Source organism: Oratosquilla oratoria, chromosome 23, assembly GCF_046742065.1.
Source record: "Oratosquilla oratoria isolate Oo_2021 chromosome 23, ASM4674206v1, whole genome shotgun sequence".
In the NCBI taxonomy this organism is placed as follows: domain Eukaryota; kingdom Metazoa; phylum Arthropoda; class Malacostraca; order Stomatopoda; family Squillidae; genus Oratosquilla; species Oratosquilla oratoria.
In genome coordinates this window covers 37,075,999-37,090,509 of record NC_134799.1, presented here as the reverse complement: position 1 = coordinate 37,090,509, position 14,511 = coordinate 37,075,999, and the positions used below count along the sequence as shown (strand labels likewise).

Here is a 14,511-nt window from a genome sequence, read left to right as displayed (position 1 = left end):
CGATATGGGTAACTATCAACGTGTATTAGTAATAAAAATAAAGTTCTTGATGCGAGAATGTTATTTCACCTCCTTATTGACTCTATATAGAATCATTGTACTGAGATGAAGTAGAATTCAATCATTCGCGCTTTAAACCACAGTGCATTGCTATCCCTAAGATTGGAGCTGTGTATTCAACAATGGAGGTTGATTGTGTACATCTTTCAAATCAGTCCTTTTAATTATTTAAACGTTTTAAAACGGTAAAGATACCTAATGAAAATGCAGAAAATATGTATTTTATACAAATTTATTGTCAAAATATGTTTTGTTTAACTACAGTATTAATAACAATTTAAGTACAAAAGATGTTTGATTTACTGTAGTGACTCCGAGAGTATCGTATGGGAAATATTTTACGTGAAATACTCCCTCTAAAGTCTTTAATACATGCTAAGAGTTCTTCGACTCCATGCCTGGTCTTTGAATATGAATTCTATCAGGAAATTATTGTATAGGCCCCGGGTAAGTACCAGTATATGAAAAAGTGTCTTACAAGATGGGAGAAAGCCTAGTATATCTATATGTCGTCCTTGGTCTCGGTAGCAATAGTTTCCGCATGTTTAGAGGATGTTTAAAGGCTTGGGATGTAAACCTTACCATTAAAATATCCATTTCCACTCAAAATTGAATAAGTGGTTTAAGAAAATTGGTCGATATAGGTATGCCCGTGGAGAAAACAACTGGGCTCTTGGAAGTAACTCCCTTTGTAGTGGGAAGACATTTGGGATTTAACAAAATGTCAACAATTGAAGTAGGGACAAGTTATGACAGCGATGTGTACTGTATACAAAATGTATTTGTGGCAGGGTTACAGTACTTGGTACTTAACACATTACATATATGATTTGAAACAATTTGGGAACTGTTTTGATATAATACAGCCAACCTCGCGATTACGTAGCTGAAGTTACTTTGTGACGAGATAGCAATAAATTGCAAATCACAAACCTTTGTATGTCAAGTTTAGACTTTTAAGCGGGGCATTATGGATACATTGGGGAGAAGTTAATACTATTACCACATTAGTAGTTAACAGTAAAACTGGTCATAGGAACCAAGTCTTCATTTTTAGAAGGGACATCAGTAGGCTGTAGTGACTAGTGTTTAGAGTTTGACAATTTCATAAATGTTAATCATGTCAAAAATTAATGAGAATGTAAATCTGACTTTTCAGAAGTTGAATAAAAGTACTAAAGCCTCTTGAAATTTAGGACTGAGATAAATTTTTAAAGTATCCATACAACTTGAACATCTAGATTCTAGTCATAGTGGGAACACTTAGTGACTTACATAAAGAAGAAAAATAATATATGTATATACACATAACTTATAGAAAATCAGAAAACAAGAATTTAATTATTCAAGCATTAATATATTATAGATAGCAATAGGTGAAAGAAAAAACATTCAGGTGTCAAGGACAAGGTGTCAACATAAAGATGAAATAGAGTGGTTATCAAATGGGATAGACCTAGTAACCATGTAGTGAACACTGAAACAATTGGTTGTTTTAAGAGAAGGTTGGATGATTGTATGGGGATGATGGGTGGTAATGGATATGAAACTTCCTAGTGTAGGCCTTATGGACTTTTGTAATCTCCCCCATTCTTATGTTCATAAGCCTCCTTTACCATTGCATCACATTGTATATCGGTGTTCAGCTCTGAATATTTGTTACTTTTTTATGGAAAATTTACTTGCACACTTTTGAGGTTTGCCCCCTGACCAGGTGAAATACACTTCACTAAGAGATCTAGGGACAATGCTGTCAACTGGGGGAGAGGGGATGTTGTGTCTTTCCCTAAGCTTAGTAATGTGCACTTGGCACAGTCTTCCAATGTGGTCAACCAGACTGTTGGGGTAGAGGGTGGGGAGTAAATGCAAATTGAATGATTTCCAGTAAAATATATATATATATATATATAATTTACATCAGCAAGAAAACTAATGGAAAATTCTGTTGTCAAAAGAAAGTAATACTAGGTATGTACATACATGTCCAAATTTTAATCTAGATTTCAAGGTTGTGCAGTTCCAGATTACATAATGTTCCTTTAGTACTGGTTTGTTGGGTTTGTACAGGAACATTGTAGTAAAACATGGATAGGTTAATGTTTGGTAAACATTGTGGAGATTAGAAGAAAATCATCATACATACCATGTCCATCTTTGCAAGATTTTTTATTATAATTAACAACTAGTCAATTATTCTTTATAGCTGAGTTTGCCTCTTATGGTTTACTCAGCCTAAACAATATCCAAATTTTATTTTTATCTTGTCCACACCCACAAGAAGCATGACTCTTGTTACAAGCTGCTTAGCTGATCACACGTAATGTGATTTTTTTTTTTTTTTTTTTTTTTGTCAATGGCGATATTTCTTTTAGCTGAACCAATCACATTTGAATATTCATTGTCACGTCATTTCTCTTGTCACATATGTACTTCACAGCAGTCATATACAATCAGTCCATTGCCCCAAATCTATCTTGTAGGAGACCCATGACAATATTTGTTCAGATGGGCACAGGAATCCAGAAGGTCCTGTCCATAAATATAATTCCTTCCCCAACCATGACTCCTATCTATATACCAAGGGTTTTATCCCCCTTATGAAAGAGGTAGCCAAGTTGAGGGGCATGTACCTAACTCCACCCCTTCCACTCCCACCCATTCCACCTCCATCCACCACCTTTTCCTTCCTCGCATCTTAGCTCCTCATGGATGAAGGGTCATCCTTGTCTCCCACCCTTCGCCCTGGGTCAGAAGCAATGCAGCAAGACACAGCACAGCCACAGCAAAGCCACTTCACCTAATCAATGACTGTCCCTCTCTACCCCCTCACATGAAAAATAGAGAAAACGGGGACCTGTAGACCAATCTAGTAGCTAATACCAGTTAACAGGGAGCCTTTTTTTCAATGCTAAATATGGGACAAAAGAAGTGTTATAGAGAAGACCCCTCTTTTTTTCTGTGTCATCCAGAATATTTACCCCCATGACTCCCTGGTAACTGGCTGCTAGATTAGTCTTCAAGTCACTGAAAGAAGAGATGTGTTGTTGTTTGGACAAAGATAGAATTGGACAATTTTGTAGGATTAGGCATTTAATAACCACTGTGTAGTAATTGCATCTGGAGTAGTTTGCTTTTATGGCCAAACTTATTTTGTGTTGTTAGTCTTGTTTCAAAACTGGATGGTGGACTGAACAAAGTTGTGGTAGTGTGGTTCTTGCATGTCATGCGAGAGATTTCTCTCTAAGACACATGTGGGAGTTTGGTGGAGAAGGTTGTTTGAATATCTGTCTTGGAGTGTTATTATCTGAATGTGTGTACATGATTTTATATAGTTGTGTGGCATGGTGCATGTGGTAGGTTGTGGTAAATGTTTAAGTAGCATCTTGCCACAGTTTTGTAAACATTCAGTTGGTTGAGCTTTATGTTACATAATGGTAAATGGAGTGTATGGGTGAGATTGAGTGTTCTTGCCTATCATTTTCATGTGCTTCTTCATAGTAAGGATTTTAGTTTCTGTTCATAGATGTTCTGTTAGAGTGGTTTTAATATATTCTGTTATAATTCTTATTGCCTTGTTTTGATTGTTAAAATGGAGTGGTTGTTAAGTAATATGATAAGCTGATGCATACTGTAAATACATCAGTCATTACTGTCAGGTGTGATCAGAACATCAAATACAGATAAAATGATGGTGATGGGCTTTCCAAAATTATCTTGATCTCCTGTCTTGTTATCTTGAAAATATCCATTTTCTGCTATTTCATATGACTTAGCTTTTCCTTTATAGATTTGTCATACAAGAAGTAGATGTTCATAATATTTTAGTCAATGACTTCTTGATTGCTCCATGGAATGTATGTATATATATGTGTATGTATATATGTATGCATGAATGTGTGTGTATATATTATATATATATAATATAATATATATATAATATAATATATATATATATATATATATATATATATATATATATATTGACTATATTATGACAAATAAAATTGAAGGTGAAAGAAGTTGACGAGGAGAAATGGGAGAATTTTACGCCTTAACGTTTCGACCCGCAGGGTCTTGATCACAAAGCTAACAACTCAAACGTAACCGGATATTTTATACACGGACGGGTCATCTTATGGGACGCTTCGGAGAGCTTGTTATTTTATCTGCGTATTCTTTTATTATTAATAAGCTTGTGGCTTTTGCTAAACATATAAATCCTTCTCTATGGTTAATGTTGTTATTAGTGTTGATATATGCTGCCAAGAAACTAAGGAAGACAATTGAGGCAGCATATATCAACACTAATAACAACATTAACCATAGAGAAGGATTTATATGTTTAGCAAAAGCCACAAGCTTATTAATAATAAAAGAATACGCAGATAAAATAACAAGCTCTCCGAAGCGTCCCATAAGATGACCCGTCCGTGTATAAAATATCCGGTTACGTTTGAGTTGTTAGCTTTGTGATCAAGACCCTGCGGGTCGAAACGTTAAGGCGTAAAATTCTCCCATTTCTCCTCGTCAACTTCTTTCACCTTCAATTTTATATATATATATATATATATATATATATATATATATATATATATATATATATATGTATATATATATATATATATATATATATATATATATATGAATATATATTAACAGCAGTCAGGTTGAACTTATATAGCAACCAGTCTTCCAGCATGCCACAGTACATCTCTGCAAAGGTACATACATGCATAAATCACAAAACAATTACCTCTGAACAAACTGCCAAATTCTGTACTCCCGAAGACAGATAGCAGTGAAATGGGTATGGCTTCACCAAAATATTACCAACACAGAATTGACTTAACAAGCATCAGTTGTCCAAGATGCACCCATTACATTGGAGGACCAGAGCACCTGTTTCTACACAGTCCTGTGCTCAGTTGGTCCAGACAGCAACAGTATATTTTCACTGAACGAGTTATGGGTTGATCAGTTACCTGGGTACTGGGGTCTCCTGCAATAAAGGACCATAACACTGGAGCAGATTACTGAGCCATGCCTTTAATTGACTTACCAAACAAATTTATTAAATTGTGAAGAGATGGGTTCAATAATTTATTCTTTTTCCTCATCACTCTTCAGTGTTAGTGTTTTCTTTAGCATTTTGAGTAATTTGTGTAGTAATGTTATCATAAGTTAAGTTGTGTGTCATTGGCTCATTGCAATATGTATCCTACTAATTTTCAACTTTTTCTTCATATCAACATTTACTCCTCTAGTACATATATGCTTAGGCATACTCAGCTCCTTGAATCTACTCCTTTCTTCTGATATCGTAAATCCTAATCAATCTGACTTGTACCTTTCAGTTTGAAATGTTATTTTCATTGTTGGCTTTAGAGTGTTATCACCATTTCTCATGTGCGAGTAAAAAGTCTTGCAGACAAGTCTTGTTAGATTAGATTAAGTTATCATGCTTTAAGTCAAAAATGACAACGGAAATAGCATTCAATGTCAGTTGTACATACTTGTACCAAAAGGTCTTTTCCCCCCTTTAAGGGGGGTGTCCAAGTTAAAGCATGCACCCCCCCCTACACCAATGCCATCCATATCCAAAAACCCATTTGTTGTCCCACCCATCTTACCATCTCATGGATGAAGGGTCATCACTGTCCCCAGCCGCATAGCTGTACCATGGTCAGAGGCAATGCAGCAAGACTTGGTAGTGCCCAATAGCTAAAGGTGGTTTGCCCCCACCACTTTATTATATGGTGACCCCTCCTTTATCCACTCAAGAAGTATACAGAGTAGGCAAGAAAAGCATCCTTTGGGTCTTTCCATTTTCTAATCCATTTACAATCACACTCCATTCACTCCCATCTTCCATATTCTTTCTTGCTCAACAGACATTCCCTTTGCATCCAGTGCCTCTTCATCCAGTCCATCCACCTCATTCTTGGTTTCCTGATAAAGTTCCCTACATCCATTTTTGCTTTCCACTCTTTTTGGCAGTCTATCCATATGGTTAGGCCATCAAGGCATTCTTGGATCAATCTTACCTGTCAGCTGTCTTTTCACCCCTACTCTCTGCCCCACCTCCACAGTTGAGCCATCTTCTTAACCGCCACTATACTTCTTTAACACTTCATCTCAAACACATTTAGGTTTTTCCTGTCTGCAGTCTTCAGATTCTAGTCTGCTCCATACAGTGCCATGGGCAAGATCAGTCCCTTGTACGCTATATTCATTTCCAGATATCCTTGAAGTGTTGGCTGTATGTAGCTCTGAAATCAATACCATGGTACATTTGTTAATAGATGAATGGTTACCAGTGTCCGTTGTGAGAAATTATGTTTTTATTTATTTATTTATTTTTTATTTTATTTATTTATTTATTTATTATTATTTTTATTTATTTATTTTTATTTTTTGCTGCTGCAAGAAAATAAAATTGTAGTTTTTAAAATAATTTGTATTTTCTCTCACCAGAAAGATGACCGGTCCTTATTGGCACAGTTTTACTATGCAGATGAGGACTTAAATTTTGTGGCAGCTGAATTAGACAGCTTCGATGGCAGAAAAGACCCAGAAAGATGTACAGCTCTTGTCAATCAACTCAGGCAATGTCAAGACAAGGTATGAATTGTGTTCATGTATTCTTTAATATATGAAAAGGCAGTTTTTAGATTAAGACAGTAATGATAATTTTACAGTTGGAATAGAGGTTTTAATATGGTTTGGTGACATTGTGGATAACCCCAGTTATCTGGTAGAAAAACAATAATGATTCTATCAATATTACCAGGTGCTGAATATTTGTATGGAGATCATGGATGAAGTCATTCCAGATGAACGAGCCAGCCGTGACTTCAGAGTCAAATTTCCTGATGATGTCATGCAAGAGAATTTGGCCGGACAGTTATGGTTTGGAGCAGAGGTAAAAAGAATGATAGTGCACGATATTCATAAAGGATAGAAATGCTAATGAGGATGATTATCAAATATGGTGAGGCACAAAGTGAGCATTCTTTCAAAAGAAGAAGATTGGTAAGAAAGATATTGAAAAGAAATTGCTATTTGTATAGAGTATAAAATGGACCATTGCCACCCTTACTACTACCTGGGTATACAGGAAAGAAGCAACAGTTAGGGGTTCTTGTCATTTACTCTCCAATTATCATACCTAGCTTCAAATTTGTGTGTTTGTGTTTGGTTGGTTGGTTGATTGGTTGTTTGTTTACCCAGTTGTAGTATACAGAAAAGAGGCAAGACATGGGTTTTTGTCTTTTACTTAACAATAACACTGGGTAACAAATTTTTTTTTTTTTTTAAATCGTCCAGGGTTTTCCAGCGGAATTAGACTAATTGTGATGCTCTGAGTCTGAAAATGCCTTTGGTTTTTCTCAATCAGGTCAGGATTGTTCGCTACAGACATTTAAGAAAAAAACGATTTTTCGTCCAAAAACCCAATTTCTGCGGATCATAAAAATTCGGTTTTTCCGTTTTCCTGGGGAAATAAAAGTCAACGTATCCAAATTCATTTATTTTTTATATACTCGATTACATTTGATAAGCTTAATACATGTACATGAGCGTTATGTGACACAAAAGTTCGGAGTTCACGGCGTAAATCGCCGTTTCCTCGAATTCCGTGTGTGAGCAGCTGCTGGGTTGTCTCTCTTCAGCGACCAGCAGTAGTCCGCGAGCATGACTGCGTCCCACCTCCCCTGGTACCTCTCCTCCATTTGACGCATGTCCTGATGGAACCTTTCTCCCTGCTCGTCGCTGACCGCACCAAGGTTTTCAGGAAACTTCTCCATTTGTGAGAACAGGAAATGCATCTTTATACTCATCAAACATCCGAGGTTTTGGAAGTTCTTTATCATGCTGTTGATGAGTGTGGCGTGGTTTGCTGCCTTGTTCCCCAGGAAGTTGTTCACCATCTGCACAAACGACCTCCAGGCGGCGCACTCTAGCGTGTTCATGGAGTTTTCGAACTCTGTGTCCTTGATGAGCTGCCGTATCTGTGGGCCATCGAAAATGCCGGCCTTCAGCTTCTCAATGGTCACTCCAGGGAAGGCTCGCCACAGGTAGTTGAAGCACCTCCCATCCTTGTCCAGAGCGCGCGTGAACTGTTTCATTAACCCAAGCTTGATGTGAAGCGGTGGGAACAAAATCTTTTCCCGGTCAACAAGAGGTTCGTTTATGATGTTGCTCGCCCCAGGTACTAACTGCTCTTGCGCCGGCCACTCTTTCTTCACATAGTGCTGGGCTCTGTCTCGACTGTCCCACTTACATATAAAGCATGGGTACTTTGTGTACCCGGACTGCTGACCAAGTAGAAAGTTCACCATCTTAAGGTCGACGCAGATGAGCCATTGGTGCTACTCATATTGGATTTTGTCGAGCACGTACTTGACTGCTTCATATTTCTCTTTGAGAGTTGTGGAGTGCGCAAGAGGAATTGAGGCGAACTCGTTCCCGTTGTGGATGAGCACACTCTTCAAAGAGCGCTTGCTACTGTCTATGAAGAGTCGCCAATCTCTCGGATCATATTGAGGAGCGCCGAGTTTAACAAGAAGACCGGCGACATCTCGGCAGTACACGAGGTCTTCCTCCTGGCAGAAGTAGCCCATGTAGTCCTGATGCCTTCTACGAAAGAACGTGATACGCGCGTCCTCGCCGAGTAGATTTTTCTCTTTGAGTCTGGAGGCCAACAGCTCGGCGGAAGTCTTCGACAAGCTGATATCCCGAACCAGATCATTAAGCTCACATTGTGAAAAGGGCTGCGGACCATCTTGTGTTTCATACTCTTCTTCTGTATCTCCTCCCTCATATGCAGTGGTGGCCTCGTCATCGCTGTCAGGAAGCTCTCTGCACGCTGGTACAGGAAGTTCTTCGCAGTGAGCAGCTGGATGGCGGGCAGATGGAAGGTCGGGGTACTGGAGGCTGCTCCGATTCTTCCGGTTGATGCCAGTAGTATTGATGGCGCAGAAGTAACAATCTGATTCATGGTCAGACGGCTCCCTCCAAACCATCGGAATCCCAAACTTCAGTGAAGTTTTCGTGCCCTTCGTCCACCGCCGGAGGTATTCCACGCAAGTCATGCACACCGTGTGCTGTGCCCAGGACTTATCTTGGTCACCCAGCTTGACTTGAAAGTAAGCCTGGTATGCGCGCTTCACAAAGCTTGTGATGTTCTTCCTGTGCATTGACAGCGTGTATTCTCGGCAATTGTAGCAGAAAATGTCAGGATTATTCCTGCATGACCGTCGCGCCGAAGCCATATCAATACCCTGAAAAGAAAGAAATAAGTCAATTAGTCAATTTCAAACAGAAACACACCAGAAGCAACCATTTATATATGAATAATTCGCTATATTCTTCAAGAAAAATAGGATTGAACTCAAAAACCCTTCAAATTATCATATGTATAGCTCGTCAGGTAGGCCTATGGCTGTATCTCAAAAAGTTGACCTGATTGAGCAAAACCAATGTGATATTCGGACTCAGAACACCAAAATTAGTCTTAATCAGCTGAGAAACCCCTGACGATTTTTTGGCTGTTACCCAGTGTTATCATACCTAGCTTCAAATTTGTGTGTCACTGTGTGATATTTGGTCTCTGGATCAGGCTCAAAATCTCTATCACTTTCATATATATTTCTTACTTTCACATGTTGAGAGCTGACAACCATCAACTGTGTCCCTTCCCCACCCACATTCAGCCAGTGATGTAGAGACAAGTGTGATTGGAGTAGTTTTGAATGGATGATAAAATGATGAAGCCCAAAAGGATTTCTTCTTTTCTGCTTTGTAATTTCTGAAGTGGACAAATGGGGAAGGGTTACCATGAAATTAAATAGCAGTGGTAAAGCAGCTTCAATTATTGGGACTTACATATTTTCAATGATTCCATATCCCCTTTTTTCACTTCCCACTTTTTCATATGAGGAGTGTAGGAAGATTTACCGTTATTAATTCTAGATTTTACACCATACTGTTTTATTAGTTGTTGACGCATGCTGAGGCAGTGAACTTTCTTCCCATAGTGCCTTGCAGCAGGAAGCAGTATCATGAATCGTGAGGTTGAGAGTTCACGTATGAGGCCCCTTGCAAAAGCTGTCACCAAGACCATTGAAACTGTCAGGAATCTTTTGAGGGAACAGGTAAGGCTAAGGATATTAGTAAAGTTTTTGTTAGGGTAGTTCTCCAATGTGACCATCACCTTTGCAACAGTGATGTTTCTGAAGATAAATGAAATCATTGGCATATAGTTGTGGGTTGATTTTTTTTTTTTTTTTTTTTCTTTCTTTCTTTCTTTCTTTCTTTCTTTCTTTCTTTCTTCCCTGTAGCCTCTAGGAGTATGTATGGTTGATGAAAGGGTGCTGAGTTGGTTTGGGCACATGAAAAGAATGAGGGGAGACTAGTGCAACTAGTTCTTCAATTAAATGAAATACTTTAAGAAAAATGAAGTAAATATACAATTTTGGTATTTTTGCTTTGCAGTGCCTTAAGCCAGTGCCAGAGTACACGGAAAAGATCAGGGAGTCTATGAAAATATTTGATCGCCTCTTCTCTGAATTTGAGTTAGCATATGTGAGTGCAATGGTCCCAGTTAAGAGTGTAGAGGAACATGATGTACAACAGAATGTGGTTGTACTCTTCTCGGAAACACTACAGAGGTACGTGATAGTCAGACATGTCTTTGAGATTGCAGAAAAAGGTGAATTTAGGATATCATACACAATAAGAAATAGTTATAGATTCTAAATTAGTGGTGGAGGGAATGATGTATTTGTTTTATGAATAAGAATGAATTGAAAAGGAACTTGGAAAAAAAAAGTCTGAGGGACTTAAAGGGAAACAAAATATTATTATTAATATATATATTTATATATATATATATATATATATATATATATATATATATATATATATATATATATATATTTATATATATATATATATATATATATATATATATGTATGGTTATATATATATATATATATATATATATATATATATATATATATATATACACACCTGTCATTCAGGAAGAGCTAAGAAAAGAGGGAGGGAGGGATGATGAATGGGAGTGGAATATGTGGGATGAAATGGGTGGGAGTGGATTGCCTTTGTACATACATACATATACCAAAGGCTTTTCCCCCTTACACAGGTGGTAGCCAGAAAACAAAGGGGTGAAAAAAGCCCTTGATATATGTATGTAGGATTGGTTTTCTTTTGGGAAGGCAGAAAGTATTTTCACAGTAAGCTTTTAAAAAAAATTCATGTTTCTTTTGTAGTAGTTTTTTTTTTGCAATTCTGCAGATATATATATTTCATTTTGATGTATGTGTGTTGGTGGGTAGGTTACAAGCCTGATATCTTCCTTTCACTGTATGGTGGATATCTGTGTGATGAATAATAATCAGAATTCCTTTGTATGTTTAATAGGTGTTTTTTTATTGTATTTTATGTAACAATGTGTTATCTTTTACTAGAGCACTTCAAATGGGTGTCATGACACAAGAACAAGTGGACAACTATGACCCAGCACTCATGTTCACCATTCCTCGCCTTGCCATTGTAGCGGGACTTGTTGTCTTCTCAGATGGTCCCCTGAACCTTGACAGGGACTCAAGAAGCTTGTCAGAATTGTTTAGACCATTTAGGGTAAGCTGTACTCATAAAGGAATGATGAGACACTTTCCTACTATTGCTATCTCTCTTTTCTTCTGCCTCTTATTACTTCAAAGTCTCCACCTTTTCTTTTTCTGATCCCTCTGTGGTGGTTGGGGAAGGAAGAGGAAATGAGAGTAGAGGGAAAATGGGTGTTTCAAAGGGTAAGTTCGGAAATGCACAGAAATTGTGTGTATTTACCTAGTTGTATTATACGGGAAGAGAGCTATGCTCGTGGTGACCAGTCTTTGTATCTCTCAGCATCAAGGTTTTTCTTAAAATCTTGAATAGTGTTTGCACACATTGTTTAGTTGTCTAATTTATTCCAAGTATCAGGAGGATGAGAGGGAATAGAAAGAAAAACATAGAATGGTGAAATGCAGAGGTTAATGTATAGTTGTTCAATGTGTATATGGATGGGATGGTACAGGAGGTAAATGTGAGGGTAATGGGCAGGTGATTGGAGATGGTTGGAGAAGTGGGAGGTGAGCCAGTTATTGTTTGTGAATGACACTGCTTGTGGAGGGATTAAGGAAGTTGGTGATAGAGTTTGGGAAGGTATGCAGTAGGAGGGAGTTGAAGAAGTTGTGGGTAAAAATAAAATGACGAGTCCTAAAGGAGAGAGACCAGAGGAAGTGGACAGTTCTAAGTATTTGTGGTCACACATGGCAGGAAATGGAGGAGTTGGGGTGGAGATAAATTGTAGATTGAGAGAAGCAAGAATGTCTTGGGAGATTGAAAAAAAGTCATGAGAAATATGTATCTAGGAATGGATACAAAAAGAAGATTATATGAAGGAGTGATCATGCTTATGACATTCTATGGTGAAGAGCCTTGGAATTAAAGGCAGAAAAGAGAAGTTTAAATGTGTTTGAGTAGTATGGTAGGGGTTACAATGTTGGATAGAGTGAGAAATGAGGAGGTGAGGAGGAGAACAGGGGTGGAAAGGGAGCTGGCAGATAGAGCTGATGAAAGATTATTGGGATGGTTTGGACACGTAGAAAGGATAAGTAATGAAAGATTAGAAAAAGAGGTATGGAAAGCAGAGGTGGGTGAAGTGCACTTCAGGTTATGACTGAGGATGAGATGGAGTGAAAGGGTCTTTGAGCAAGAGTGGAATGTCTGTTGAACAAAGAATAGAGACTGCAAGGGATAGGGGTGAGTGGAGGATGGTTGTGTATGGAGGATATTTTGGGATTTCTCCATGTCTTTATTTTTCACATAAGGGGACAGGATGGGAGGGGTCTCCGTGTAAGTGAGGCTGCCCTGCTGTGGATGTGCTTTGTCTTGCTGCATTGCTTCTGACCCAGGCTGTGGGCAGGAGACAGGGATGATCCTTCATCCTCAAGGAACTAAGATAAGAGGAAAACAAGGGTGGTGGATGGGAGTGGGTGCATGCCTTTGACTTGACTATCTCCCATATAAAGGGGAAGAGGCCCTTGGTATATAGGTAGATAGATTAATGTAGCATACCCCCCTTCCCCAGTTGCTTTCCTGCCCATTGAATGATAAATATTTTACAATGAATAGCTTTTTAGTAAGAATTTATTTTGTTGCAGACTTTGCTGTCAAAGATTCGGGAACTACTATGGTCAATGAGCCCAAATGAATTAGCAGCTCTAGAAAAAGCTCTTTGCTCAATGGATGAACCAGATCGCTCACAGAGAAATTTGGTCAGTGAAGAGCAAATGCCTCTGAATGAAGAGGAGGTGCCTGTGAATGCATATGGCAGCTTTGCATATACATCTGAGTTTGTCAAAAGATTTTATGCAAACTACCCGTCATGCAAGTACCTAACTCCTGAGTTAAGTTCCTTGTATCAAACTGGAAAGCGACCTGAGCGTCAGGAGAGGAAACGTGAGAGAACATCTGGCAAGAGCAGGTGTGTACCTATTGTATTGAGGTTTTTGTATTGGGTTCCACATTTGTACAGGAAGAGGCTCCATACAAGGTTGGTATTTTTGACAAAATTTTAATATTGCCTCAAATTTCACTAAGAAAACATGTCGCCCTTCAGTGGCTGGCAACAGCGTATTAGTGTGGGTCTGTTTCTTGTATCACAGACCAGAAGTGGTAAGGGGAGGGTAGTAGTTACCAGTTGTCAGCTGCCCATGTGTGAAAAGGTTTAAGAAATGCAATTGAAGTTGATAGAAAGAAATCTTGAGCCCACTCCAGAGACCAAGTGTCAGCCCCTCAGGGTTACACCTGAGGGGCTGACTTGTTTTCTTAGTGAAACTTGACAGCTTCATTGTCCATCTTGCAGGATCACCACATGCAGTTATTTATCACCTGTCCATTATTTTGTACATTGCTATATGAAGCAAATAAATGTAGGATTGACTGGCAACCTCCCTTGTTGAGGGAAAGGGACCTTTGGTATATGTATGTATATATGTACCACCCCACTCTATGCATATTGTACAACTGTGGTGACATTACACAACCCTGGTGCATCCCCACCTTCACCTCATATCATTCACACTTAAGTTCCAACCCTCACACAAGCCTATACTCTTCATGTAAAAACTTTGGATTGTCCCCAACAGACTTCCCTTATAAAGGTATAGGTATATGTGTGTGTGTGTGTGTGTACATATGCTTGTATATATACCAAGGGCCCCTATATACATATATGAGCTTATGCTATCTTTTTCACAAAAGTTGTTGTGGTTTATTCAAGTAATCTATCTATATATATACCAAGGGGTTTTCCCCCCTAAACAGAGAGGCAACCAAAGTCAAAAGGCATATACCTACCCCCTACCCATTCCACTCCCATC

At 38.4% G+C, this 14,511-nt stretch overlaps 1 protein-coding gene across 2 annotated transcripts in view; it reads left to right on the top strand.

Moving 5' to 3' along the window:
• The first annotated feature begins 367 nt into the window (after nt 1-367).
• The window catches only part of LOC143038067 (lateral signaling target protein 2 homolog), a 31,810-nt gene continuing 17,666 nt past the window's right edge, over nt 368-14,511 (top strand). For both annotated transcript variants that reach the window (XM_076206969.1, XM_076206968.1), the window contains exons 1-7: nt 368-507; nt 6,535-6,681; nt 6,851-6,982; nt 10,098-10,214; nt 10,555-10,730; nt 11,554-11,725; nt 13,291-13,613. In XM_076206969.1, the coding sequence (XP_076063084.1) occupies nt 433-507; nt 6,535-6,681; nt 6,851-6,982; nt 10,098-10,214; nt 10,555-10,730; nt 11,554-11,725; nt 13,291-13,613 (1,142 nt within the window). In that variant the 5' untranslated portion in view covers nt 368-432. The remainder of the gene's footprint in view (nt 508-6,534; nt 6,682-6,850; nt 6,983-10,097; nt 10,215-10,554; nt 10,731-11,553; nt 11,726-13,290; nt 13,614-14,511) is intronic.